Source organism: Trichosurus vulpecula, chromosome 3 (genome assembly GCF_011100635.1).
Source record: "Trichosurus vulpecula isolate mTriVul1 chromosome 3, mTriVul1.pri, whole genome shotgun sequence".
NCBI classification, from domain to species: domain Eukaryota; kingdom Metazoa; phylum Chordata; class Mammalia; order Diprotodontia; family Phalangeridae; genus Trichosurus; species Trichosurus vulpecula.
Window position 1 is genome coordinate 167,669,953 of NC_050575.1, and position 27,277 is coordinate 167,697,229.

Genomic DNA, 27,277 nt, shown 5'->3' on the forward strand with positions numbered 1-27,277 from the left:
ATAACATTGGGCAAATCATTTCCCTGCCCTGGGCCTCAGTTTTCTTGCATGTAAAATGGAGCTAATGATCCCTGCCCAGCCTACCTCAGAGGATTGTTGGGAGGACATAATGTGGCAGGAGATCTTAATGTAAAGATAAAATTACTCTATGGATGTGAGGTGTCATTATTGTATTAAGCAATTAAAATACTTCTTTCCATTTGCTCCGGGCAGCCCTTTTGTATCACCCAGATAGTGTGCCAGGTGAAAAATATATTGTTGATGCCCTGCTTTCCACCTTGCGAAATTACCCCACGGATGAAGAGTTGCTCTCTGTGGTCTGCCGAATGCTGATGATTGTCTCGTCCAATGGTAGGACTTTTCCTCCATCCCTATCTCCCCTTCCTTCTGTCTCTTCCCACAGGGCCAAACTCTAGGAAAATGTGCAGTAGTCTTTTGCTTTTGTTTTAATCAGGGTGTGTTTCACATAGCAACCTGGGGCTGAGGTTCCTGAGGCCTTTGGCAGGGGAGGCATGGTATGGCAGTGTGGTGTAGAAAGAACTCTGGATTTGGAGTCAGAGGCCTTGAGTTTGAATCTCAGCCATGTCACTTCATCCCTGTGCTTCCTAGGTCACTTCACTGAAACACTCAGCTTCTTCTCTTTAAATTAAAGGAGGTAGGCTAGGTGATCTCTGAGGCATTTTCTAGCCCTATTCCTACGAGTCCAAGGATAGATTGGACTCCTACAATGTGATGGTCTTGTTCTAGTTACTGTGAGGGATCAGACAAAACACTGGACTTAGTCTCCAATCTCAAGCAGTTTTGGCTGCAGCTGACAAACACCTTTCATGTCTGTACTTTTTAGAAGCTTCAATGGAGCACCTCCAGAAACTTTGTACATTTACTGACATCAATGAGTGTCTGAATAATTTCCCGCATAATAAGGAGATCTGCTTATCTTGTTTGGGCCTCCTCTGGAGCCTCACAGTGAATGGTGAGTAGGACCCTCAAGCTCTGGACTTGATTTGCTAGGCTCTACCCTCCAAAGTTATCTCCTCTCTTGAAAGCCGGGCTAATTGAGAAGCTTCAAGAGTCTTTCATTTTCTGGTCCCTGGGCACAGCCAAGCTCTGTAACATGTTTTCTTCATCCATTTGTCCATTCCATCTAGGACCAGATTACTAATAGCATGCCATCATTTCCACAATGCTATGAGATGTGAAATGTGTATCTAGTAATGAGGAATTGCTGCACTAAGTCTTGAAATGCTACGGAAATGAGTTATTCCCAATCGTATTTATCCCCACTGTTTTCCACGTATGTCCCATAATAATCAATGGATCGAATTTCTTATGGTGCCTGGGCAGAATTAAGGGGACAGTCTGTGGCTCAGGGAACAGAATGAAACTGATCAGTCCCCATGAAGATCAAACTCTGTGACTCTGGTCACATTCATGTCATGTGTGGGCTGACCTGGATGCTTGGGTCTTTCTCTTTGGCCAGCTTTTGACCTGGGACATGGAGAATAGTAGTCATGGTGAAAGAGGAAGAAAATATGAGTCTGTGTGTTTGTGTATATTAGAACCTCACCTACAAAAATGGGGACATTAGGGGACAGATGATCACTGCCTACTTCATATGAAGATCAAATAAGATAAAGTACAATATGTGGAAGCCACTTTCAAAACTATACACCTTTGAACGAATTGGTGTCATTAGTAAGGGAAGTAACTTCACATCCACATTGTGAATAGCCTTCTTTACCTGTATGACATTTCAGTTTAGACTGGTGAATCAAGTATTCATTAAGTAATTACTGTAAGCAAAGTCTTATGTCGGTTTTGGAGGTAGTATGGTGGGGCAGCTAGGTGGCACAATGAATGCAGCATGGAAGCTGGAGTTAGGAAAATCTGACCTCACACACTTACCAGCTGTGTAACCCTAGGTAAGTCACTTAACCCAATTTGCCTCAGTTTCTTCATCTGCAAAATGAACTGGAGAAGGAAATGGCAAACCACTCCAGTGTCTTTGCCAAGAAAACCCCAAATCAAGGCACAAAGAGGCAGACATGACACAAAAGTATAGTGGAGAGAGCATTGAGCTTAGAGTCAGAAGTCTAGCCAGTACCTGGTTTTGAAACCTGCCCCTAATTCTAGTCATGTGACCATAGGTAAGTCTCATCACAGCTCACATCTTTAGCATCTTTATCTGTAAAATGGGGATTTGTTGTTACTCAGTCGTGAATACAGGGATAATAAATTCCTACATGACCGACCTTACAGAATCATGGTGAAGATCCAATGTTTCAATGCAAATGGGGTGCTTTGCAAACCTCAAATGCTATGTAAATGCCGTGTGTTCTTTGCCCTTCAATGTTTTTAGGTATTTGGACAGGGCTAATCAGCCCATCAGAAGAGAGGCCTGGCTTCCTGCAGATAACTCTTATACATATGAAACATGGCTGGGAATGGGGAGGCAGTATAAATGGAAACATGGCTGAACTCTATAGTTTGGAGGATAGGAAGGAGAATCACAAGCTCTCCACAATTCTACGAGTCTTCTGCCTTAGTGACTGTTCCCAGGCCTTGAAGCTACAAACTTACCTTGACCTCCCATCTGTTTAGCTGTCCTGGTAAACAAGACACCCCTAAAGGAGGCTGTGCAACTCATCTTGAAGATCCTGGATATCTACCTCAGTGATGGAGACAGAGCAGAATCTGCCTGCTCTGCCCTCTGGGTGCTGTCCTTGCAAGGTGAGGCTTCATGCAGGCAGCTGTGGTATGAGCTAGGGGAAGCTGGCTTTGGTCCATGCTCAGCCCATGACCACTTTGCATATGTTGGTTCTGTGACAGGCTGCATAGAGGGTGGTGAATTTGAGCATGTGACGCTTCTGTTGTTGAAATGTATCCAGCTGCATATGCAAAGACCTATCTTGGTGAATAATGCCTACCTGGGGCTGGCCAGCCTGGCAAGGGCTTCAGGTGAGAGCTGGGGTGGGTGGGTAAAGGCAAGGTATAATCTGGTCACTAGGGGCCTACTGAGCTAGGACAGACTATGCTTTCTATAGAGTTCTTTCTCCTCTTGAGGGATGAGATGGTGGGATTAGATGAAGCCAAAGATTTTTTTTTTCCATTTCTAAATTCTATGACCTTCCCTTTTGAGTAGTTAGAGATTCATGTCCAACTTACCAGGAAGTAAGGACAAGTGATCTCTACCCCTGGGCCACCCTTCCAGGTCCATCAGGATTACTGCCAGCAACCGATGGACACAATGAGAATTAAATACTCGGCCCTTCAATGCAGTTACTGCCTAATGTGAACTGCTGCTATGAAGAAAAGGTCTGGCCTTTGGCTGTGACTACCTACGTTCACGTTCCTCATGTTATTTCAATGGTCCTGAGAAGCACCTCTGCTCAACTTGTTGGCTGGTTCCTTTCATTAGGGGGAGGGAGAGAGGAAAGAGAGAGAGAATAAAACCTTTGCTTTCACAATGATGGGTCAGACTTCAAATGCAAATCCAATAACTATTACTGAAGCCACCTTGCAAAAGTACCTTTCACCTTGATATCTCTAAGACAAAGGAATTGGATTAGATATTCTATCTCTAGTGTTCTAAATCTAGATAATAGTGGTTTATATTCACACTCAGTAGTGAATGACAGTTATCATTAATATGGGAAGTAACTTGACCGCCTTTCCTGAGATTAGGTAAGGTGGACGAGGGCAGAGATCAGAAGCGGGGGGTGGGTTGGGGGGCAGGTGTTGAATGGCAAGATCACTGGGCTGAGAGTCAGTATGCCTGGGTTTTAATTCTAGCTTTTCCACTTGAGTCAAATTTTCTTTGGGCAAATCCCTTCTACTCTCTGGGCCTAGTTTCCTCACCTGTCAAATGAGGGGGCTGGATTTTATCTCCAAGGTTTCTATTCAGCCCCAAGGTTCTTTAAAATCCTGGATGTCAAAAGAGAAGTATCCTCAGGGTGAGGAAACAGCCCGGGGAGGGAGACTATTACTGATGGCAACTCTCACCACTTGGGCATGAGGTGACCCTCATGGAATGAGCCACGTATATCTTCAGGACATTCTCACCCCTGTCTTCAGAGCTGGCAGTCTTTCGGATTGTGGTAATTGATGAGGACAGTCCTGGAATATCCTTGATCAAGAAAACTTACCAGGCACACAGGGATGACCCAGAGGTGGTAGAGAACATGTGCATGCTACTATCAGAGCTTGTTTTATACGGTGAGTTCTTGGCCTTCTCACTCCCTTTCTCCCCAACAGGAAAGAACCAGAAGAGAAAATGCCCCCATTCCCCTAGTGACCAAGTGGAGTATTGAATGAGGAAATCCATTCCTGCAGCATCATTAGATCAGATGGCCAGAAGATGGCAGTGTTCCACTAAATGTCTCCCCTAAGCAGGGGAGCGCCAGACCTCAGACCACAGCAAGCCTCCAGTTTCTCCTCTCCATTTTATCTTGAACAGGCTACTAAGCTCTTACTCAAAAACAAAAAGCTCCCTACTGCCTTTAGGATAAGGCTAAACTCCTTAGTACTCAAGGCCACCACATGGTTTCTGCTTGTTTTGCCACTGTCATCTGACACCATTCTACATGTCAAACTGGACCCTTTAGCTAATTCTAAAACATGTTTCCCATTTCCTTGCTTCCATACTCTTGGTAAGGCTGTTCCCTATACACCACCCACTTAAATTCTACCTTTTCATCTACATGTGGTTTTCCTGGAAACCTCTAAATTGAACAGTGAAGGCTACTTTTCCCTCCTTTGTCCAACAGATGAGATTATGCCAGAATTGTTCTCTAATAAGATAGATGAAATGCTGCTGGAAATCCAAGCAAGGTTTACATCAAGTGAGGTGAGTTAGCATCCTTATGTGTACATCAGTCTTTGAGGTTCTGATACTTTCTGCTTATGAAGTTTGGAGGTTGAATCTAGTAGCCTATCATATAGATTTTAGCTCCTGTCTATAGTCACCTTCAGGCTATTTTCCTTGGTTCCCCAACACTAGGTGTGTGTGGTTACTGGCTAAAATCAATTTAAACAGTTACATGTTAATTTCAATTTTTAAAAAAAGGTTCCCATTCAATACTATTTTAATTTATTCATTGTCCAGACCTCTGATCTCTTCAGTATAGAGAACTCCTTAGTGCGGTATATCTTCTAGGCTCTGGGACCAAATTGTGTCATTACTTTCCTACAAATCCCCCCAAGCTTTGTGTCCTTGTGTAGAAAAGTCAAACTTTGTTTTCTACTTCTAGGAGCTCATAAAACTTGCAACCAAGGCAATTAAGAAAATGAATGAGTCACTTCCTCAAGTAAAGTCAGAAAATAATGCTTGAATGAAGAAATACAAAAGGCCATCAAGGAAAATATTTGTTCTATCATGAGATGTCATACTTGTGCCATCTTGTGGATGGGAAAAACTCTGTCTCTAACAAGAGTTCACAGATATATAATAAAGGGGAATAATTAATTTCACCTATCTTTAGCTCGTATAAATTGATAAACTTTTGACTCTGTATTGGATTCAGGGCTCAAAGGAAATTCTGGTCAGTGCTCTCACCAAAGGGTTGGCTGACCCTGTAGAACCTGAGTGTTGCATAAGCCTTTGATCAACTTCCATGGAGAGAGTTCTTTGGAGATAATGGCACTTGATGAAAAAAAGTTGCATCAGCTATTAACATCCTAAGCAGAGAAGAAAATAAGGACAACATAATCAACAAATCCTACTTTTTTGGTCACCCAGAAAATATGGAACTAACACTCTCTAGCCTTGTATACACTTTAATTATGTCTCTTTATAACTCCTGATATTAGGAAAGTAATAAACTCTCAGGCAGGTCTAGAGGCAATTGTCCTGAACCCTATCTATAAAGCTTATCCTTTGGTCTCAGAATATGATCAAACAATAGACTTCTTAGGCTCAAATAGCAGGAGGTCAATAAATTATTTATTAAAAAAAAAAACCACCAACCAAATCCCCACCATCCCCTCAATCACTCCTGAGAATGCTATTCTTAGAGGTGCTCGTTATATTTCAGGATGTTTGTGTTAACAGTAAGGTTATGACTGGAACTAACACACATTTTGATTAGATGTGATCAACCTAAAATTTCTAATTTACACAATCTAAATATTGTAATTTTAATGTAATTTAGGGATTTTGGGAGGTCAGATTATTTCCACAGTAGAGGCCTACTTGGGGGGGCTCCAGTTTTAAACAAGTTAAGTACCCTTTGCAGACACCACCAAATCAGAAAAAGTGAAGTTTAAATTTGGGTAGAAACAACGTGACATCTTTCAGACAAGTCTCCTGGGAAGGTATTAGGTGTAGATGCCTCCATCTGTGGTCTCCCAGATACAGATGAGATTTTCTCCTTGTGGCAGCAACAACTGATTAGGGTGGGAAATACTCAGGTCTGTTAGTTTCTCCAGTCAATTTTTAGCAAGGTAAATTACAGAGTCAAGAGTTGCCTGGTTGCTCTGGGTCCACTGGACTCCTAGATACTGCTCCCCTCCATTTACTCCCAGCATAGTCCATGATACTATTTGGCACACACAGCTCAAGAGAGCAGAAAGGGAGAGTAAGATGGCAGTGATCCAAATTAACAAGCCAGTTACGTACTGTATGCCTCCTGTTGTACAAGTGCATAGACTTAATGGTCCAGAAAGTGACCACATCATTGCATGTGCTGATGAAATTATTAATTTTGAAAATGGATTATTGGGAGCTGCACAGTTTCACTGAAGCCCAGAACCAGTCTCTGATCTTCACTTTCTGTGCCCAGAGAAAAGGCCATCCCTCCACAAACATGCCCTGACCTACACTCCAATTAAGCCCCTGATATTAACAGTGATTTCTGGAACACAGGAAAGGAATGTAAACAAGAAACTGTGAGCTCCTGGGCAAGAGCAACTTCTATCTGAAGAGGGTCAAATTCCCCTTTAGTAGTAAGCACACATCGCCTATACCCACAATTGTGAAAGTTTCTCCAAAAAGTGACCATCTTTGGGAATATTTCATATGTCCCAACTCCAAGGGCTACACAATCAACAGATAAGAGATATGGTAAGCTGACCAAAAACCCTGCCCCTCCCTTGGCTCGGGAAGGCCCCTGTTCAGTTTCTTCGGGGGACATGACCACACTACTGAGGAACAAGCCACTGGCAAGGTAGGCAGCAGAAATGGTGACAAGGAGGGCTCAGTTATGCTTTGTCATTTTCTCCTTTTGTAGTTTATATTTGTCTTTGATGGTTCCTTCCCAATGTTTTTTCACCATTACATAGAGCCTCATTGCTGCCTGGGCATCTTGAATCTGGAAGTCAAGAGAACCAAACCAAATTAGAAAGGGAGGTCAAGATAATGGAGCAGGGTGTCATCTGCTTTAGGTGCCCTTGCACATGGACATAACTACACATCCATTCTTATGCCTCCCACCTGCTTGGTGATAGTTTATAAGACAACCAGGATGCAAGGATAGGAACAGAAAGCCATGGTCAGTGATGACAGGGAAATCTGCCTGACACTACTGTCCACAAAGGTCACCTACCGAACAGTGTTCTGACTGCTGTATTTTGATACCAAGAATTTTCTCACTGAGCAGTTTCAGAGATGGTCTTCCGCTCTGCAAAGGAAATGATGAAGGTTACAGAGATGGTTTGGATTCAATAAACACTTTCTGTTTGGGAAGAATTTAAACTCTTTGTCAAAGTAGGGATGATTTCCAAGCCCAGAGGACAAGAACAGACTAAAAGGTAAAAAGAGCGCAATAGCAATCAGACCTAAGTAAGGAAAAAGTAGGATATCAAATCACAACTATACGACTTGTCTTCTAGCTGACCTGTCACCAAACACATCTAAGTCTCTCTGATATTCATGACAGCTGCCCCCGCCAAGTAATGAAAAAATTACCTGAGGCACCACCCTGGCACTACTTGTTCACTGATAACTTCCTTTCTTTCTTACCTTTCTGCCAGCGTTGAATGACAAATTATCTGTAATTTACAATCTCACTCATAATTAAAGAGTTGCCTGGGGAGGTGAAAAGTTACATGACTGGCTTATGGTCACACAGCTAGGATGTCAGGAACATAGGCCCTCCTGTCTGCAATGCTAGACCCTCTACTAGGTCACACTACCTCTGTTCATTGTCACCACCAAAAATTTATTGAGTGTCCATCTTATCAAATTGTATCTGGCAATGAATTTAAATGAAACGATACGGATAAAGCATAATTATCCAATGTTAAGCCTTCTTTGCTTCAATTTCTCAAACTATCCTTTTCTTGAAAAGAAGTATTAACTTTCTTGTGAACATCATTTGTAAAAATCTTATTACAGACACCAGAGCATAAAAATGAACCAGACAATAAGACATCTTAAAGGAAGGCAGAAAACATCAATCAGCTTCATTTAAAACTATCCTCCCTTTTCTAAGACTAAAAACAAATCAAACTTATGTGCCCACTATAAGGCGGAACTGGTATGAACTGAGGTTAAACTAACACACTGATGAGATTTTCTTTCTCCAAGAATGCTGCTTACCTTTACCTGTGTCCTGAAAGGTTTATATTTCTGTGTGTCCCGTATCTTCTTTTTGGGATGATCAAGAAGTAGAATCTGGAACAAATAACACAATTTAGAATCATAAACTTGAATTTCCAGACTCCCATCCTGTCCTGCCAAAAAGCTGAGACAAACCAATTGATGTTATCGTGACAAGTGACATCACAGCCACCCATCTAGGCAAACCACCGACTCGCAACCTGTAGTCACACTTTTTCTTTAGGTTTCAAGCCGATGCAATATTTAGTGAGTGTCCACTTCAACACTGTAGGGGATGTGAAAGTGATGAAGATAGAAACCCTGCACTCATCGTCTAGTATGGGATTAGCTATAATAATATATAATATTGATAGATGTATAATAACAACGTAACAACAAAACGGCAAGATATGCTAGATGACAGAAAGTAATACAGAACGTGTTACCAGAGCAGACTGAGTCAGGCCTGGGTTTCTCAGGGATACTCTTAGAGGCAAAAAGTAATCCATGGAAACATGAAAGCAGAGCTTCCAGAAGAAAGACTGTTCTATGGTCCAAAGGGCAAGCTTCAATCCCTCTTATCGTCTGGGAGAAACCCCAAATTGATGGCCAGCCTGAAGACTTTTTATTCAAAAATAATAGAACGATTCTCTGCAAAGGACCCCAAGTTCTACAACATCATTTACCCAGAGTTTTGGTCATTGGTATGCTGATTGTCACAGTATAGGCATAAACAATTACAATAAAAATAAAGATGGCCTAGTCAGGCTACCTGGAGTCATGTACCTTTAAGTCATTATGCAGAGCATGTCCAACTAGAATCCTGCCCTTAAGAAGTTCTGCCACCTCCTTTTGGACAACTTGGTACTCTTCTCCTGGAAACCCCAAAAAACCTTATTTTAGTAAAATGGGAAAAATGAATGGTGGAGAAGCAGGTTACTCTACTAAGAGGAGCCATGATCAGAAAGACAGTGACATCCCCAGCTCCTGTTGGAAACATTACCATTAAAGCTCCCCCAAAGACCCTTGGTTCCTGAACTGTATACATGCTTGCAAATCCCAAATAATCACCAGAGACACCTGAGAAAAAGCATAAGCTGGATAATTTTTTAAAATAATAACCCATTTAGGGACAGGCAGGGAGGAATGTTGAAGGGAATGAGAAGCTTGCGGGGCTCCAAACATTGCTTTCCTTCAATTCAGGCAGATATAGAAGGTAATCAAATAATCACTGTGGTCTACAAAGGCAGGATTGTAATAGGGGAGCTAAGGTCAAGAGAAACTCAATTCTTTCATTTAAATTCTTCCACAGACTTTTCATGTCATCACTCTGCCCCCAACCCACTTCCACTAACAAGACTGTAACCTTTCTACATCTTGGGAGACTATTATTGAGAATTGTAGTGGCAGCTAGGTGGCGCAGTGAGTAGGGCACTGGCCCTGGAGTCAGGAAGCCCTGAGTTCAAATCCCACCTCAGACACTTAACACACTTACTAGCTGTGTGACCTTGGGCAAGTCACTTAACCCCAAATGCCTTGCCTTGCCTTCCCCGCCTCAAAAAAAAAAAAAAAAACAAAACACCAAAAAACTGTAGCTAAAAAGTTCAACATATTGCAACCAATCTAGTGATGAGTTTCTCTACCACTGGGCCCACACCTGAAGCCTTTCCAGTTTGGTAGAACCTACCAGAACCTGCACACCACTGGCAAAGCCTTCACAAGTACAGGGGGTCATGTCCATACCACAGTGAAGCATCAGAATAGGGTCTTGGGGAAGCTATTCTTAAATATAAATGGCAAAAAATAAGCCTTGTTCAAAAAAAATTTCCTTAAAACTTAGAATTACAAAATCACAGAACATTAGCCCTGGAAGGGACCTTAGAGAGAGATCATTCTTTCCAATCTTCATCATTTTTCAGGAGGCTCAAAGGTGTGAAATACCTTATTCATAGATGCACAGGAGAGGGAGAAAGGGCACAAGGACCTAAATCCAGAACATGGATTTTTCCTATAAATAAGAAGGCCTCTGCCACCTGAACCTTACTTGATCTCCTACCACAAAACACACTGGATTTTAACAAGCATGGCATAAGAGCACAAATGAATACAAAGAACAACACTGCCCGTGGCTTCAGAACAGTTAGACAGCAAAGGCGCAAATGAAAGGTTTCTCCTGAAAGGGTGAATTCATAAGTTTCCCTCCAAAAGAATTATTGACATCTGAGGTATAAATGAAATAAAATTCCACTGTTAAGTCCTTTGTCATATGCCATTCATGCTTTTTCTCCCTTTTTAAGTCGCAGGTTCCTGGTAGTAATTCTTTTAGGCTGGTTCTGGTGTTTATGGAAGGCACTCTGCCTACCATGTTTGATGTCCTCTGGCCGAATTCCACTGACATCTGTTCGGTAATCAGTCACTTTCTCTGTAGGCTTGACATACTTGTCATAAACACACTTCCCAAACTGGTTCACAATGGACACTCGGGCAAGGATGTTTTCTTCTCCGTCTGGCCCTGCTCCCACCATCTCACAATCCATAGCTACGGCTTTGGTCATGCTGAACGAGAACCAGAGGTTTCGTTAAAACACATTAAAGCTGAATTTCTGCACATTTGTAACTTACAGGAGGGGCACAAGTGATTCACTACCCTGGCATGGCCTGTTACTAAAGTGACAATATGTCCTGGGTTGCCACTCAAAGGGAGACAACCCATTTATTCCCTTGAAGACTCCTGTGTTCCACCTTTTCTATTTAGCACACATCTCTTCTCCCATAGTAAACAAACAAACAAAAAAAATAACAACAAAACACCTTCAACATACCCTTCAAATGCCCCTTCTTTCACCAGTGACAGATTACTTTCCTTCAGACCCAGTTTTTTTCGGGCTATTTTTGCAGCTTCTGGACCAATGGCAGCTTCTATATCCTTAGGATCTACATCATCAAACCAGATGTCTGATCTAAAAAGCAAAGAATAGACACTTAGCACCAAAAAGGGAAAAAAATCCACCTCTCCATTTCCTTATCTGCTGTCATGAGGGCTATGGCTGGCCCCCAAAGCCAATGCAGTCCAAAGGTGTAGAAGGGATTCTTTAGATCAGAGGTCTGTAAGTTTCTTTGTATCATGAACGCTTTTGGAAGTGTGGTAAAGCCTATGGACCTGAATGTAGAATGTTTTTAAATGCATAAAATAACATAACCTAAATAAAATAGCATAAGAAAAATCCCAATTATGTTGAAATAGTTTTAAAAAATAGTTCATGGACTTCAGGTTCAGAACCCCTGCTTTAAATGGCCTGTGTGTTTTGAATTCTGATAGTTTGACCCTGGCTTTGTTCTGAACTTGCCACTCATGGGGCTTCTATCAAACACACACCAAAGATTCATGTTCTTAAGCTCATTTCTATAATAAACAAGTCAAAACTTAAATTTGCATATCACAGAGTCAGCAACATTAACTCACTGCTGCACTCAGCTTTCCTAGCTTTAAAACCCAATGCCCACCTGTAGTACAAAGACCATGGAGGCCATCTGTGGGAATTAGGATGGCTTCTTCCCCCTCAAACAATATTTTTTGCTCCAATTAGATAAATTCCAATTCCAAGAGAATCCAGGAGGTCCAATACTCACTCTGTGGGTGGAGGAGGAACTAATTCTTCTGCTTTCCTCTTCTTATGCTTGATGTCACCTATTTTCTGGTGAAGGCCACTATTTTTTCTTTTCTTGGTTTCAGTTCCATTGCCTGTGCCCTTTGTTTCACTGAACTTTTTATGAGGGACAACCTTTGAGTCATTCGAAGATCCTAAAGGAATAGAAGCCTTGGGGCAAGGTTGGCCTATTTTGCCTGGCACCTTTGGTAGTTCTGCATCACCATGTTCTTCCTTTTTAGAAACACTTCTGCCATTCTGGTGGTAGCTTTTGGGTTGTTTTCTGGGATTCCCCAGAGAAGCAGGAACAGACTTTTCTGGATTTGGTGTTTTTTGTTTCAACAGCTGATAAAAAACAAAGAAACTCACATTTTAAGTTGGCAATTAAACAATCAAAATTTATGGCTCTATTTCTAAGAACATCCTTTCCTCTCATGAGCATTTAGGCAGCATCATCTAAACTCAACAAACATTTATTAAATAACTACTAGGTACCAGGTGCATCAACAAAAATGATACAGTCTTTACTCTCAAAGAGTTCTTCACTTACCTAGGACCTTCAACTTATTTTATGCAGTTATAGTATACTAAATAGTATTGTAAAAAAAAAAAAAAGACCCCAAAATTTACTTTGAAATAAAAAATTTTGCCCAAATTTCTTTATTTTGCCTTATGGATTTCTTTTCGGGGGGGGGGGGGGGGGGGGGGGGGGGGGGGGGGAAACGACTGCACAAACTGCATAAACTGAGAGCAGGTAGGTGGTGGACCAGTGAATAGAGCACAAGCCCTAGAGTCAGGAACATTTAAGGTCAAATCTGGCCTCGGACTCGTACTAGTTATGTGACCCTGAGCACTTCGTGGAACCCCGTTTGCCTCAGTCTACTCACCTGTAAAATGGGGATAATAATAACACCCACCTCCCCGGGTTGTTGTAAGGATCAAATGAGACAGTAATTATAAAGTGCCTGGCACGTAGTAAGTGCTATATAAATCTTTTTAAGCGCTGTACAAATGTTTTAATTATTATTTCGTCCCCTTCATTTAAAAAGCATGTGGTTGGTGCCATGTGAAATCCAGAGGTAAAAAAAACTTTAAATGGTTTAGAGCTAAAAGAGGCAGCTAATTCAATTGCCTCATTTTACAGGTGAGAAAACGGAGGCCCGGAGTAGCTAGGTGCCTTGCCCAAAGTCTCCCGGGATGAGCCTAGATGCGGCGACTTTCTACGGGGCCTTGCTGGGAACCACGTTTACATCTTACCTCCTGCAAAGCCTTCCAGTTGTGGGAAAATTCTTGCGGCCCTTTGGGGGGCAGCGCCGCCCCTGCCCCAGACCCTGCCCGGGCATCCTCACTCTCCGGTTTCTTGGAAGCTTCTGCTGCCGCCTTGGGGTATTTTTTCCAGAATTTCTTTTTCTTCTGTTTTTTCCGATCGGGCTTCTTACCAAGCTCCGGCTTGGCCACGGCACGGCCCTTGGAAGGTCTGGAGAGCCCGGCCTTCACTTTCATCTTAGCGCCATCCGAGGGCTCAGAGGCAGCTGAGGACGAAAAGACCCCGTGCGTGAGCCGGCCTCAGACCCACCCGTGAGCTCGGGGTCCCCTCCCGCCCCAGCCCCGGCCACTTCCCGAGGCTTCTCTGGGAACACTGGGCTTCTCCACACATGCGCCTTTTTCCCGTCTCCTCACTCACTCACTCACCTGAAGCCCCGTCCCGCCCCACAGGCTTAGAGACCCCTCTCCTGCCCTTTCACTTGGAGAAATGCCTCCCAGCACGCCAGTAGGAAGCGGCTCGGCTTCCGTAGCCGGATCATTAGCAGGTTCCCGTCCCGCTCTGCATGCACGTGTTGACGCGCACATGTTGACGCACACACGCTGACGCACACGGGCACGCACGCGGCTCTCCCGGAAGCCGTTGCTTCCCGGGCCGGCTGGGAGAGATGCTCCTCTTTATAAGAGTTCCTAGAGGATGTGTAGAGGTCTGCGTCGGTACTCAGGGTAGAGAGGGACACAAGTCGGGGGCCTGCGAGCAGAGACTGTCTGGTTGGGTTTGGCAGGCACGGCCTGAGCTCTCCGGAAGAGAAGAAAGCGGACTGGGGGGAAAGGGGGAGGGGAGGGAGCCACGTAGGATGTGAGGAACCGAGGGGACTGCAATAGGGGTAACACCAAGAAGTAGCGTTGGTACCTCTCCTTTGCTGCCCTCTTGCTGTCTTCTCTCTCATCTTCCCCTGTCACTCTGCCCTTTTCCCCTCCTCCCTCCTCTCCTTTCCTCCCCTCTTCCTTCTCTCCCTCTCCGTTCTCGCACTTTCCCTCTTTGACAACTTGGACTGTCTCCATTTTTCTATGGACAATTCTAACGCTTGGCACGTGGTGCCTGACATGCTTCTTCGTTCATTCATTCTGGCCCGGTGCTTATCACTTATCTATATAATAGATGTACGCATGTGTATATGTATGCACACACGCTTACAAGTACATGCGCATACATACGTGTACACACGCACATGCACACGTGCATGCACATACAGAGTGCCAGGTAGATACCAAAGGTCGATGAGCAGCTCTGAAAAGGGGTCAGCAAGCTTTCACACCAGAGGTGCTGGACCTCCTTGAACACCCCGTACACCCCATACCTGGTAGGGAGCTCTCACTTGTGGCTCCAACAAGCTAAAGCACATGCAGAGGTCACACCAAGGTAAAGGTGGATGGCCTAAACCAACTTGAGAGTAACCAACAGGCCTCAACCCTGTCAGTGAGTCGGTGTGCCCTCTATCCCAAGCCTACAAAGACTACCGAATGGGCAGAGGAGACATTTTGTTCCAAGGGCCATGAAGGTGCCTGAAGGGCCATTGCCAGTGGTCTTGACTTTTGTCCTGCCACTGGACTCTCTGCCCTGACTTAGTGCAGGTCTGCCTCACTTAAATCCAATTTACCTGGGAGGTAAGACATCTGCCTGGAATGTCATTGGTTCTCCGAAAACAAAGGACCAACAACAATATACATATATGTGTTTAAATGTATATATGTTTACATATTATATATCATAGCTAGTATTGATATAGCACTTTGAGGTTTGCACAGAGCTTTATAAATATTTCATTTTATCTTCCCCAAAACCTTGGGAGGTAGGTGCTCCATTTTGCAGATGAGGAAACTGGCTGACTGAGGTTAAGTGACTTGCCTGGGGTGACACAATAAGTGGCTGAGGGCAGATTTGAATGCACATTTTTCTGCCTCCAATTCTAGTACTCTATCCACTACAGCACCTAGCTGCCTCTAGATGCTAAAATCATCCAGGTCAAACCAGAATAGAAATGTTCATTACCACAATGAAGGTTCCAATAGGCACTTTCTAGAGCAATGACTTCCAGACTACTTTTGAATGCCTATCAGTAAAAAATCTGATCATGCATTTCTAACATACATATATGCATGTGTATTTATATTCAATTTTAAATTATATATTATATACAGTGAACTAATATGAACATTATAAAACATAAAAACATTTTAAAAGGATGAGATAATATTTAAATAATTTAAAATTTTATCAATGGTACAAAACCCATTTTTGCCCTCATTTAAATTACTAATATTTTTAGTAAGAGTAATGTGATTGAATATGCTTCATTATTTCTCTAAAATCTTGGTTTAATACTATGATGCAGAGATTTAAAGACCTGGTTCTAAGTAAATATATTTTATTTTGATAGCTGATGCTAATAGCTGTCTCTTAAAAGATGCCTCAGAAAGATCCATTGACCTAAGTAGAAGAAGTGCTTTGTTGGCTGTACTTACTAAATTGTGTTATTAATTTTATTTACATTTAAATTTTTAAATTTTAAACTTAAACACTAAAGAGTATTTCCATATAAACAGTAAAACACAGAACTGTGAATCTGCAACTTATATTGTTCATTTTTAAACATATATAATAAATTCCACATACCACTTTCAAAATGATTCTATTGTTTTTGCTTCATCAGAACTTCCCTCTATTTTCTTCGGTGAATTAAAAAAATGTTTCAATGGCCCCTCTTTTTCTTGCCATTCGTATTAACTAACTCCACCCTTCTCTCACCTTCCTCCAGTAAAAATGGAGACCAAAAAAACCAAAAGCCATTTTAAGAAATAAGCACAGATGAAACAAGACAAGAGGCACAGTGAGTAGAGCACTGGCCCTGGAGTCAGGAGGACCTGAGTTCAAATTCGACCTCAGACACTTGACACACTTACTAGCTGTGTGACCTTGGGCAAGTCACTTAATCCCAATTACCCTGCTTTCCTCCAAAAAAGAAAAACAAAACAAAACAAAAATAAGACAAGATGAATCCACACAATGGCCATATGTTAAAAAAAAAAAGCATGTCTCTTAAATGAATTACTTCTCTGTCAGGATGTGTATAAAGTGCTTCATCATAGGTCCTCTTGGGGACATGGTTGGTAGGTCATTGCTTTGACTTGAGATTTTTAAGCCTTAAATGTTATTTTTGTTTACAATGCTGTTATCATATGAATTGTTTTTCTGGCTCTACACAGTTTACTCAGATTCCATTCATGTTATTCAGGATTTTCTGAAATAAACTTTTTTCATCATTTTTATTGTGCAATAATATTTCAATATGTTTATATATCAAAATTTGTTCAACCATTCCCTATCTAGTTTTTTTCTTTTCCATCCCCCCCCCTTCAAGATAAGGAAGTATGTTTGTGTTTTTGTGGCTCTATAGCAGGGTTTTAGATGGCCTGCGAAAAATGTTTTTCTTTTGGCAGGCTGCAGGTTGTACACGACTGCTCTATAGGCATTTTGGATAGCAGTGCTCAGGCTGAGAGGAAGTCCCAATAAAAGGTCAGCTCTTTCCCCAACTTCCTTCCTGATGACTATTTGTTCACAGACATTATAATATAATCTATTGTCTAGTCATCCAAATGTTTCCAGTGAACTGAATTTTGCCTCAACCACAACGAAGTCACAGGTAAAAGAGAGAGAGGCTGGGGGAGGGAGGGAAGTAGGGAGGGAGAGAGAGAGAGATCTAAAGCTAGGCAGAGAATTAAACTAATACTTAGGTGTTAGGAATTTTCCTAACTGGAGGCATAGAGTCATTGTGACTAACCTTAGAACTTTTCATATAAAATAAATTCGCTAATGTCATGGAGGAAAGAAACAAGTGGACCTTGTGGGCCGTTATCTTTTCCCCAGGCTTAAAACAACTTATTATTGTAACAAGTTATTTTATCATAAATGCTTGGAAAATCTTTTAAAGGTTCATTTGTTTTTTCCCCATGTAGAGTTGCACAGCTTTGTAGGGTGAGTTATTCTTCATTGTAATCCTATATCTTTTGCCTTTTGGAGGATTGCATTCCAAGATCTTTCATTTATTGTAGAAGTAGCCAGGTCTTGTGTGAATCTCTGACTGGTTTCTTAGCTAAGCACAGTACCTGGCACATAGTGGCAGCTTAATAAATAAATGCCTGTTATGTGCCTTGCTATTTGAACTGCTTTCTAGATGCCTGCAGTAAATTTTCTTTGGCACAGGAGCTCTGGATTTTGACTGTAACATTCCTGGGACTTTTTTTTTTTCCAGGAGGTGATCGTTGTATTTTTTCTTTCTTTACTTTTACCTCTAGTTCTAATAGATACAGCCAGTATTCCCTTATGATTTCTTTTTTAGTCAAGGTTTTCAAGGAGTCCAATGATTCTTAAATGATCTCTCCCTGATCTGTTTACTAGGTCAGTTATTTTTCAAGATGAGATGTATTTACATTTTCTCTTTTTTAAGCGTTTGTTTTTGTTCCAATGTGCCTTGCTTTCTTGTAAAGTCATTTCTGTTCAGTGTATTTTAGTTTTCAGGGAGTCTCTTATTTGGGTAAGATTGATCACTTTCTCTTCTAAGTTACTTATTCTCCTTCCAATCCTCTCCTCCAGAGCTTTTGTTTCATTTTCATTATTTCATTTCTTTTAAATATTCATGTAGTTCTTGTGGAAAATCATCCCCCCCCCCCATCTCTGCTTGGAACTGTTACAAAGTTATTCACTCCTTCTTTGTGGGGATCTCCAGACACTGGTGGTGTCTTCTTTGGATTATTCGTCTCTTTAGCTTTTGGGGCTTTCTGCCACGACCAGATTCCATCCCTATTTTTCAATTTAGGGTGGAGTGGTTAGCTCTGGTTGGTCTCTTCTGAGTCATCTGTGTTTCTGTGTCAATTTCCACCAGCCAGGGTTAGCCTCCCCTAGATCTTTGAAGTTTAGAGTGCTAGAATCTTAGGTCTCTATGTCATCGCAGGACAATGTATTAAAAATTTTGAAGATCCTGGGCACCTGCTCTGTCTCATACTGAGCATTGCTGTGCCACGCTGGTCATTCCTATTCCCCAGGGCTTCCAGGGTCCTTATCCTGAGACTTTATGACTACATTGGGGATTTCTCACTTCTCTGGGACTTCCCGATGGGACCTTCCACTCTTGATCTCTCCAGACATAGAGCCCAGAGCCTATACAAGACTGTTTGCCTTAGGAGACTGCTCTTTCCTTTGCCTGCTCTGGCTTTGCTGATAGCCCCTTTCATTATTGTGTGTGCTTCTGGCTAAATTTTTATGCAGTTTTGTGATGGAAGAAATTGCTTACTGTAGTTTCTCATTGGATTTTGAAAAATCATTATTTGTTGTAGTGCAAATTTCAGGGTTTTTGCTGGAGTAGGTCTGTGGGAGCTATTTATTTGGTTTGCCTCTGTTCAAGCAGCCATCTTGATTGTAATCCACTGGTTATGTAAAGGTTTTTGTTGACATCAGCTAGTATGTTTCTATCTTCTTTGATGTTGTTGCAAACTAATTAGAAGATACTGTATTTTTATATTTTAAACAGATGGGTTAAAAACCCACTAGAACTCTTCATTTTGAAGATTTTTAAACAAGAAAATTCAGTTTCCAAATTTTAGGAGATATGAGAATTTTCATGGGTGGCACACATCTAATTTGGGGCTTTAAATGCTTAGCTTTTAAATGCCACTAATTATGATGGCTTTATACTATCATTAGCTAATATTGCGAGGCATAATATACATGAAGAGTAAGGTTCATTATCAACAATGGTAAAAATAAATTCATGTCAGATGTTCTTGATAATTTCAATTTTAGGGTTTTATCTTTTCAGATTTGATTAGGTCATCATTTTTTTAACCTCATAACGTGGCTGACAAAGAGCTTGTCCTACGAGCAGAAGAAGGGCCAGTTTTGACATTTTATTGTTTGCTTATACCTTTATTATTAGTATAGTCTGGTTTCTTTGCAGAAATCTTAAATCACTTACCTGGGCATGTGTATTGACATATGTTGCAATATGTTGAAAGCATATGAAACAGATGAAGGTAGCACTGTCCATGCCTTTATGTAGCAGAATGTCCACAGTTCCCTTAGGATACTTTGTATACCCATACATGTTACATCAGTCAAAAAATAAACATTTATTAAATGTTAGGCTTTGTGCTAAGTGCTGGGGATACAAAAAGAGGCACAGTTCCTACCTCCAAGGAGCTCACAATCAAATGGAGAGATGACATGCAAACAAATATATGCAAAGCAAGCTATATACAAGACAAATAGGAAATAATTAAAAGAGGGAAGGCACCAGAATTAAGAGGGGTTGAGGAAGGTTATAGGTAGAAGGTGGGATTTTAGTTGGGACTTAAAGGTCGTGTTACATGATCATCTGACAAGTGGACTGAGTCAAAGAGCCAATGTTAATCCATGTCACATGTTAAACATTAGTCAAAATTAATTTCTTTATTTGTTTAAATAAAGATATAAATACAAATTCGAGTAGTTTCTTCCTGCACCCCAATGTATTGTCTTGCATACCCCTAGGATACATGTGCTCTACTTTGGAGATCACTGAAATATTACAAGGCTCTGATTTAGTCAAGCACTAAACACATTGAAGATGAAGATTCATCTCTGGTTTTTTGAAATACCAAGGGAGAAGAATTCAGTCCCATTCATTGACTGAAATTTCCCAGCACATTCTCCCAGGCTTCATTCTGTCAAGGCAAGCAACCATGACTGTATGAAACTTTGGGAAAATGCCAAAACTATGGAAATCAAATCCAATAACAATAGCAAGAAATTTATCGCACGGGAAAGTCACATGCCCCACAGAGACAAATTTACATACTGAACTGAGAGTGCAGCCAAATTTCATTCCTTTGGTCCTATGGCATAAGAATTTTCACTGTGGAGCTGAATTTTTTGCTGTTAGAAACAGCCTCTTCTCTGATTTCTCCCTCTATGTTTGGTTGTTGTATAATATGAACTATCTCAGACCTCTTAACCTTGCAAGTCTCCTAATGAGTAAACATTGCCTAATAGCTCCCTCCCTGCTGTTGCTGTCACATTTGACGTTGACCAGATTTCCCTCTTGGGATCTCCATTCCCCAGCACAACAATTTGCATGCTGTTTTAAATTCTCAATCTGTCTTTTCCCTAGACTGGATTTTGTGTAATGCAGAGGGAAGACTTCAGCAAAGCGTGAGCTACCTTTTCTCTGACCATGCTCAGCACATGGGTGATCTTTGCTTCTGCTTTCTTCCTTCTGGGATCTTTCCAGCTTCCAGAATTTCAGGAGGTGAGGTTAATCACTGGAAATACTAATATTCAGGGAATTATGGTCCTTGAAAATCTGATGATGTGGCTTGAAACTGACCTTTATCTTGTTCAATAAAGGAAATTTGGGAAATGGCTTGAGTCAGGAAGGTGTGGATTCCAATCTGGACTCTAATGATTACTGGATATATGACTACCAGCAATTTTCTTAAACTCCCTGAGCCTCAGTGCCTTCATCTGTAAAATGGAGATGATAACTGTAGTGCCTGCTTCAGGGTTATTATAATGCTTAAATGAGATAACGTTTGTAAAGTGCTTTATAAATTTTATAATAGTACACAAAAGTCAGCTGTTATTCTCTGACATCAAGTTGTTTGGCATAAATTAAAGTCTGAACTCAGAAATCCAGGGGACTAAAGCCAGTTAATTGCAGAAGGAATATTGCCATTATTACAATCATTGCTTTTTATCTAGTCAAAGGTGAAAAATACATTTACTAAAATCTATCTGCCTCTTCCTCTCCCTTTCTCTTTCAGAGGTTTCTGATGGCTTTGGATCCAGAGAATATTTTCTTTTATTTTGGTGCAGTTTCTACCCTAGAAGGTACTATTCTGTGGTGTCTTTTTAGTAAGGGAAGCATTACTATTTTTATCTTTCTTGGAAATTAGTTGAGTCAGTATGTCTTTGATTTTCTTTTTTACATCTCCTTCTTTAGGCTAAGACACATGCTGCAAGGACCCTTTTCTTGGCAGTGTGTATGAAAGGGAAGCTACTTCTCTTCCATGGACCAACTATCTTCCTGCTAATTAAATGCTTGCTGTTATCTTACTGACAAATATAAAGAAACATGATCTGAGTAGTTTCCAGGACAGAGCTAGAGATGTGACTCCAGAACTTTCTGTAAAAGAATCTTTTTAAAAATTTCAAAGCAAATTGTTCTAACTAGTTTGGGCAGGTACTTTCCTTATTCCAGGTTTCTGTCTCTCATCTATAAAAAGATGCAAGTAGAATAAATACTCTCTAAAACCCCTCAACTTTTAACATTTTTGTGATTGAGGAAGTATTATTTCTATTTATGGAAACTTAGAGTTTATTCCTTTTTTTGTGGGAAATGGAGATGAATGGTATTGCCTCAATTTCCTTTTTTTTTTTTAGCTAAAGAGATTTAATTATAATTAGTACAAAGTTTTTTCCCCCTCACATATAAATAATTCTCTGCCTGTTAATTGGAGATTTAGGAGCATGATAAATTTTCTCATTGTATGGAGTCCCTAGACAGGAACAGGGAATTAGGGGATTTTCTACTACTGAAATGAGCTCACTTGTTATTTGCAGCCTTGTCCCATACTAAGTATATCCAGTTAAAGCCTGCACACACCTCTTTAGCACCTACAATGTTCAAGGTCCAAGAGGTATTGTGGCATAGTGAACAAAGTCATGGCTGGGAGTCAGTAAAACCTTGTTCAAATCTGGCTTCTGAAGCTTACTGATGTGTGATCCTAGACAAATATATTACTTAGTCTTTGTGTGCCCTGGGGCTTGTGTACCCACTAAGTCTTAGGTGGTTTTGTCCCAACTTGGTGAAGCCACACTAGGAGTTTGCATATTTGACTAAAACACAGATCTTTGGGTTATTAGTGGCTTTGCCAGGCACTGTTAGGTACTGGGGATACAGAGACAAAGAATCAGTCTCTGCCCTCAAGGAGCTTACATTCTACCTAAGGGTAGAGGTGGGGAAGAATACAACATGTACACAAAGAAATATGATATGAGGTATTTTGAGGAGAAGGCACTAAATTGAGATTATACCAAAAATATGGTCAGTTTGTTCATGGCCTAGTGAGGAGAGGATGATAATTTTAAAGATGTGGGTCTTTAAAGATGGAAGCCTCCCTCTTCCTGCCCAATAAAGTCACCAAGGGAATTCAGTTTTACCCATTTTCTCGATTGGAAAGAACTGCAGGAATGCTAAACAAAGATTTCCTAAATCACACTGCCTATCTTGTTTCTTCCAGCCCTAGAGTTCAATGTGCTTCACCTCAGCTGTCTTTGTGAAGACCTCCAGATCTCCAGACTGCATTGTAAGACCCAGCACTGCTCCTTCCAGGCCCTGGGAGAACTCTATGTCTTCCAGTTTCCTGAAGAGCTCAGCCTCCTGATCCCATCCTTTACTAGCCAATGGGCAATTAACTCCTCTTTCTGGCTACTGAAACAATACCCAGATGGTTGTTTTACAGGAGGCAGGGTTCTGTTCCCCCCTGGGGCTGCTGCTAGGATTACTTACTGCGCTGGGCAGTTGGTGAGTGACTGCTATCATTATTAGGGGTTTCATTTTGTGAGCATTTGCTTCTAGCTAAGTGGAGTGTATAGGGGGATGGGGAATGTCAAGGGTGAACCTGGTATGACAGCCACTAGAACACAAAGTGGAAGGATGGGGGGAAAATTCTGTGAAAATGTGTATAATTACTTTTTCTCAACTCTGTTATTGAATGTATCTTACAATGCTCCAGTTACTAAGCTGGTGAAGCTTGTAGTCAAAAGACCTGGGCTCTTAGGTTCCCTTGTCCAAGTCCCTCATTTTATAGATGAGGAAATTGAGGCCCATAGAGGTAAAGTCACTTGCCCAGGGGCACACAGGTAGTAGTTAGCAGAGCTGGGATTCAAAAACCCAGGCCCTCTGACTTCAGATCCAGTGTTCTGTTCACTACCATGTTGTGCCACCGTGTGGTTTTATGATGTTAGCCAAGTTACTTTCCCTCTCTTGGATTCAGTTTTCTTTCCTCTAAAATGAGGTGGTTAGATACTATATAAATTTAGAGATACATTTCCAACTCAAAGATTCTGTGATTCTGCTACAGTTCTGTGACAGGTTTGGGGATATGTATCCACAAACCTAGTCTTTTCTTACTCTTATACAGCAATGATCCAGTAAAGAATTTTATCCTTGGAGCTTCCACACTAATCTTCTAAGGCCTAAATACTGTTGGTCTCAAAGGATGACTAGGCAAGGTTTTGAGGAACTGTATTTAGAATAGAGTTGTTTGTTGGCACAAAGCATAATCTTACTAAGGTCAACACCATGGGGTTCAGTTCCTGTATGGGCCAGATAGTATGTTAGGAAGAGAAATTGGCAACCCCAGCCACCTTGCAAATATGAATTTGTGTTCATAAGGAGAAAGAGAAAGAGAGGGCAAATGAATTGGTGTGAATCCACTACTAGACATATTAGCTCAGGGAATATCTTCTATAGGTAGTAGGGTCACTAGTGGCATTGTAGTACTGGTGCAGTTATTTGGGATGATCCTGGGAGGAGGAGGTCAGGGAAGAAAGACCCACTCAAAGTTTGGATACAAGTCAATGAAAAACCCATATTGTGTATTCTTCGGTCATCCAAGTAAGCTCTCTTCACTACAGCTGCCACATAATTTATAGAGAGGAAAATGAAACAAGGGTAGTCACTCAGATATGCAAACTTTTGCTAAGTACGAGGTATACATAAATAACAGAATATGCAGTTTGCAAATATGGATTTGTAATATCTTACAACCTAGTTCATCACTATGAGAAGAAGGACTCCGGTGAGGAAGAAAACATGATGAAAGGCTTTACAAGCAGAAGTGGGAGGGAAGAAATCTAATTAGAGAATTTATTCCATCTACATTAACAAGGAGAATAATTCTAAAATGAAGTCACTTACCTCAAGAGAGGGAAGATAAAAGTTCATTCTTTTTTCACTTCCACACTCTTTCTTTTCTCTTTATCAGCAAGGGGAGGTCATAGTGAGGGGTGAACAGTTTTACATTCAACCTCTGAAGAGTGAGCACTGGAGCCTGGTGCCAAACTGCAGTCATGCCCAGCCCCACCTTATTCACAAGACCACCCAGAGGGCATCAGGGGCCCTACAAGGTACTATCTTGCTTCCTCGGATAGGACAACTTTTAGGAAAGTTATGTGGCAAAGCAGCTTCTTGTCCTTATAGGCCTTATGTTGTTGTTAAGTCATTTCAATTGTGTCCTACTCTTCATGACCCCATCTGGGGTTTTGTTGGTAAAGATACTAGAGTGGTTTGCCATTTCCTTCTCCGGATCATTTTACAGCTGAGGAAACTGAGGCAAACAGAGTTAAGTGATTTGCTCAGGGTCACACAGCTAATAAGTGTCTGAGGCTAGATTTGAACTTATGAAGATGAATCTTTCAGGTTCCAACTGTAGTGCTCTGTGCACTATAGCGCCACCTAGCTACCCCCAGAGCTTATAAAAGTTCCCATATTTGTTGGGGGCTTCCTGGTATCATTTGAAATGCCTCTGACTTCCATACAGAGGCATTTTTCTTCTAGGGTAAGGCCCTCCAAGGGAACATGCTGAGAGGCGGGGGTGGGGGTGGGGTGGGGGGGTATATTTCTCTATCACTCTGCAGTTGGTGTAGCCTACTGGGTCATCCAGTTCCCTAATACTATCCACTCTACATCCTGATGTCTCAGAAGAAACCATAACCAACCCCACGCCCTTTAAACCTGGAAGCAATGTCACCGTATTTTAAACAGGGCAAAGCCCTAATTAATGGAACTCTACTAACAAGCCTAGCTCGATCAATCAATAAGCATTATTAAGCAACTTCTATGTGCCTGACACATAGTTCTAGGCACTAAGAATACAAAGACAAAAAAATGATATAGTCCCTGTTCTCAAGGAACTACCCCTATCAGGGGAGATAATATGTAGATAAATAACTATATACAAAATAAATACAAAGTAAATTTTTTGGGGGGGAGGAGCCTATTAGCTGTGGGAATAAGGAAAGTCTTCCTAAAAAAGACTGCCTTGAGCAGAGTTTTGAAACTAGCTGGAGTAAGGAAAGTATTTACACCCTCCCTTCAGAGATGCTACAGGGCTAAGGTGGCTTTGAACCCAGGAGGAAGCAACATCCATTTTAAAATGGCCTCAAATTTTGGAGTTTAGAAGAATTCAATATAAGCGTGAACAAGGCCCATTCAACCTTTGGGAGAAGTAAGGGCTATTTATGCAAGGTAATTTGAAGGGTGAGGCAAGACTGGCCTATTCCAAAGTAATCCTCTTCCCCATTCACAAACCAGTATAATTTGGCACCATCCTTCTTTCCTCCCTGGTCTGAAATCCCTACCATCAGTCATTAATAGACTAGATAACAAAGTCTAAAGGGAGAAGGGGGTCTTCTTCAGAAGGCTTCATAATAAATACGTAAGTGCCTTCATAGCATGGCATAGACAATAAAAGTATTGACTTTGGAGTGAGAAAGACCTGGGTTCAAATACTATCCCTGACACATATTAACTTCAGTGCCTCAAGCAACTCATTAAGACTTTAAGTTACAGAAGGGCAGCTAGGTGGTATAGTGTGGATAGAACACCCCTAGAGTCAGGAGGACCTGAGTTCAAATCTGGCTTCAGACACTTACAAGCTGTGCCACCCTGGGCAAGTTGCTTAACTTTGATTTCCTCCAAAAAAAGGAAATTATTGGTCCAGGCCTTCCCCCCCAAAAACAACCACCCAAAACCTGAATAACTCTCCTCTGTTTTTCTTCCATTAACATGGTCAGACCTGAACCTGCCAAATCACTTTGGCAGCTGAGTAAGAGTTTGAGTCAGGGAGACTAAGGGCCTATACTAAGATGCATTGTTACTATCAGAAGAGAAAAGGGGGAAGTATATGAGAAATGTTTGAAGGAAGAATCTGCGGGTCTTGGCAACTGATTGACTCTGGGAGTGGGAGAGAGTGAGGAAGAAGACTTGTCCATTGCAAGCCTGGCTGACTGGAAGGATGGTGGTGCTTTTGACAGCAGCCGGGGAAAGCCCTGATAAAAGATTGTGCAATAGCTGCCCTGGGGCATCCTTCCACCATCACTGACTTCTGATGGAGGCTTCCATGAGCCTTTTATTCAAACCTCTCTTAGTATGCAGCCTAGAGAGTCACAGAGTTCTCTGGACAGTTACAGAGAGAAGAGTTCACTTGTGCAGGTCCATGATACTACTGGGCTAAGTAGGTATGGCTGATAATTCCACTGATTGGCATCAGATGTAATTGCTACTATAGCTGGAACATTTGTTTACCCTTTTTTTGTTAATTCAGTTGAATTCAACTCTTCATACCCCATTTAGGTTTTTCTTGGCAAAGATACTGGAGTGGTTTGCTATTTCCTTCTTCAGCTCATTTTACAGATGAGGAAACTGAGGCAAACAGAGTTAAGTGACTTGCCCAGGGTCACATAGCTAATAAGTATCTGAAGAGGGATTTGTACTCAGATCTTACTGATTCCAGGCCCAGCACTCTATCCACTTGGGCACTTAGCTGTTTACCCTGCCCTTCCCTATTGGGTGCTCTGCAAATTCTCTGTAACCTACAGGGCCCTAGGCCAGGAAGGCTTACAGATTGCCTTGGATTTGGGAAATATCTTTAAAAGCAGGGAAACAAAACCACTTAAACCCTATTTCCTAAGTCTGGGACTTTATGAGGGACTTTATTCTGCCCTAACCAC

General features: G+C 41.5%; 3 protein-coding genes across 8 annotated transcripts in view; 2 read left to right on the forward strand and 1 right to left on the reverse strand.

Annotated features, from left to right (window-relative positions):
* Positions 1-5,469, forward strand: part of STKLD1 (serine/threonine kinase like domain containing 1) — a 28,314-nt gene extending 22,845 nt beyond the window's left edge. For 5 of the 6 annotated variants that reach the window (XM_036749624.1, XM_036749628.1, XM_036749626.1 and 2 more), the window contains 7 exons: positions 214-351; positions 845-973; positions 2,602-2,730; positions 2,830-2,958; positions 4,075-4,215; positions 4,767-4,846; positions 5,250-5,469. In XM_036749624.1, coding sequence (XP_036605519.1) covers positions 214-351; positions 845-973; positions 2,602-2,730; positions 2,830-2,958; positions 4,075-4,215; positions 4,767-4,846; positions 5,250-5,330 — 827 coding nt within the window. In that variant the 3' untranslated portion in view covers positions 5,331-5,469. Of the gene's footprint in view, positions 1-213; positions 352-844; positions 974-2,601; positions 2,731-2,829; positions 2,959-3,904; positions 4,054-4,074; positions 4,216-4,766; positions 4,847-5,249 lie in introns of those variants that run through there. The other variant, XM_036749629.1, reaches the window with a different exon arrangement.
* A 452-nt stretch (positions 5,470-5,921) lies between these two features.
* REXO4 (REX4 homolog, 3'-5' exonuclease) lies at positions 5,922-14,060 on the reverse strand. The gene is made up of 9 exons (XM_036752010.1): positions 13,876-14,060; positions 13,441-13,715; positions 12,167-12,528; positions 11,359-11,496; positions 10,899-11,092; positions 9,323-9,411; positions 8,537-8,611; positions 7,542-7,616; positions 5,922-7,307 (listed from the first exon to the last, which is right to left on the reverse strand). The coding sequence occupies exons 2-9, from the start codon at positions 13,684-13,686 to the stop codon at positions 7,194-7,196; spliced, it is 1,293 nt and encodes a 430-aa protein (XP_036607905.1). The 5' UTR covers positions 13,687-13,715; positions 13,876-14,060; the 3' UTR covers positions 5,922-7,193.
* A 6,564-nt stretch (positions 14,061-20,624) lies between these two features.
* ADAMTS13 (ADAM metallopeptidase with thrombospondin type 1 motif 13) overlaps positions 20,625-27,277 on the forward strand; it is a 52,345-nt gene continuing 45,692 nt past the window's right edge. The window contains exons 1-4 of the mRNA XM_036752712.1: positions 20,625-20,789; positions 21,304-21,370; positions 22,783-23,066; positions 24,532-24,673. Of these exons, the coding sequence (XP_036608607.1) occupies positions 20,715-20,789; positions 21,304-21,370; positions 22,783-23,066; positions 24,532-24,673 (568 nt within the window). The 5' untranslated portion in view covers positions 20,625-20,714. The remainder of the gene's footprint in view (positions 20,790-21,303; positions 21,371-22,782; positions 23,067-24,531; positions 24,674-27,277) is intronic.